Genomic DNA, 815 nt, shown 5'->3' with positions numbered 1-815 from the left:
TCCGCGGCCGCCTTGTCCTGCTGCTTCAGGCTTAGCTGTTCAGCTGTGAGGCGGGCCACAGCAAAGACGCCCTCGGGGAAGTCGAGTTTGCCTTTGCCATCCGGGCCAGGGACGCCGGGCAGCCCCCCGAGCCCCGCCAGCGCCCCAGCTGCGCCAGCTGCGCCACCCACGGCGTGCATCTTCATGTGGCTGATGAGGTTGCGTTGCTGGGCGAACTTGCCGCCGCACACCTGGCACTCGTAGGGCTTCTCGCCCGAGTGTATGCGCATGTGCTCGGTGAGGCGGTATTGGCGCGTGAAGCGCATGCCGCACGCGTCGCACGCAAAAGGTTTGAGGCCCAGGTGGCTGCGCATGTGGCGCGTCATGGTCCCGCGCTGCGTGAACTTCTTCCCGCAGATGGTGCATGGATAGGGCCGGGTAAGCCAGTGCGTCTTCTCGTGCTGCCGCAGTGTGGCCGGGTCCTTGTAGCTTTTGTCGCACGACGCGCAGCGGTATGGCCGCAGCAGTTCGCCCAGTCCGCCGGGAGCACCACCGACCTTGTCCCCACCCCCTCCAAAAGGGGGCCCGAGGCCGGCGGCTCCCGCCGCCACCCCAGCCGCCTCGGCCCTGCCATATAGTGCCTCCTCCTCCTCCACGTGCGCCTCCACATGCGCATTCAGCTGCTCAGAGCTGGGAAAGCCCTTGCCGCACGGGATGCACACGTACAGGTTGTCGCCGAAGCTCTCAGGCTCGCCATAAGCCAGGTGGGGACATGGGTAGCCCTCGAGGTGGCCGCCGGGCGGGCTGGGGTCCTCGCTGCTGCCAGTCTCCTCGCT

General features: G+C 67.6%; 1 protein-coding gene across 1 annotated transcript in view; it reads right to left on the bottom strand.

Annotated features, from left to right (window-relative positions):
• The window catches only part of HIC1 (hypermethylated in cancer 1), a 3,955-nt gene that overhangs the window by 1,583 nt on the left and 1,557 nt on the right, over positions 1–815 (bottom strand). The window contains exon 3 of the mRNA XM_015566811.1: positions 6–813. Coding sequence (XP_015422297.1) covers positions 6–813 — 808 coding nt within the window. The remainder of the gene's footprint in view (positions 1–5; positions 814–815) is intronic.

The sequence above is a fragment of the Myotis davidii genome, unplaced genomic scaffold, assembly GCF_000327345.1.
Source record: "Myotis davidii unplaced genomic scaffold, ASM32734v1 scaffold363, whole genome shotgun sequence".
NCBI classification, from domain to species: Eukaryota; Metazoa; Chordata; class Mammalia; order Chiroptera; family Vespertilionidae; genus Myotis; species Myotis davidii.
The sequence above is the reverse complement of the archived record's forward strand: the minus strand, read 5'-3'. Positions and strand labels throughout refer to the sequence as shown.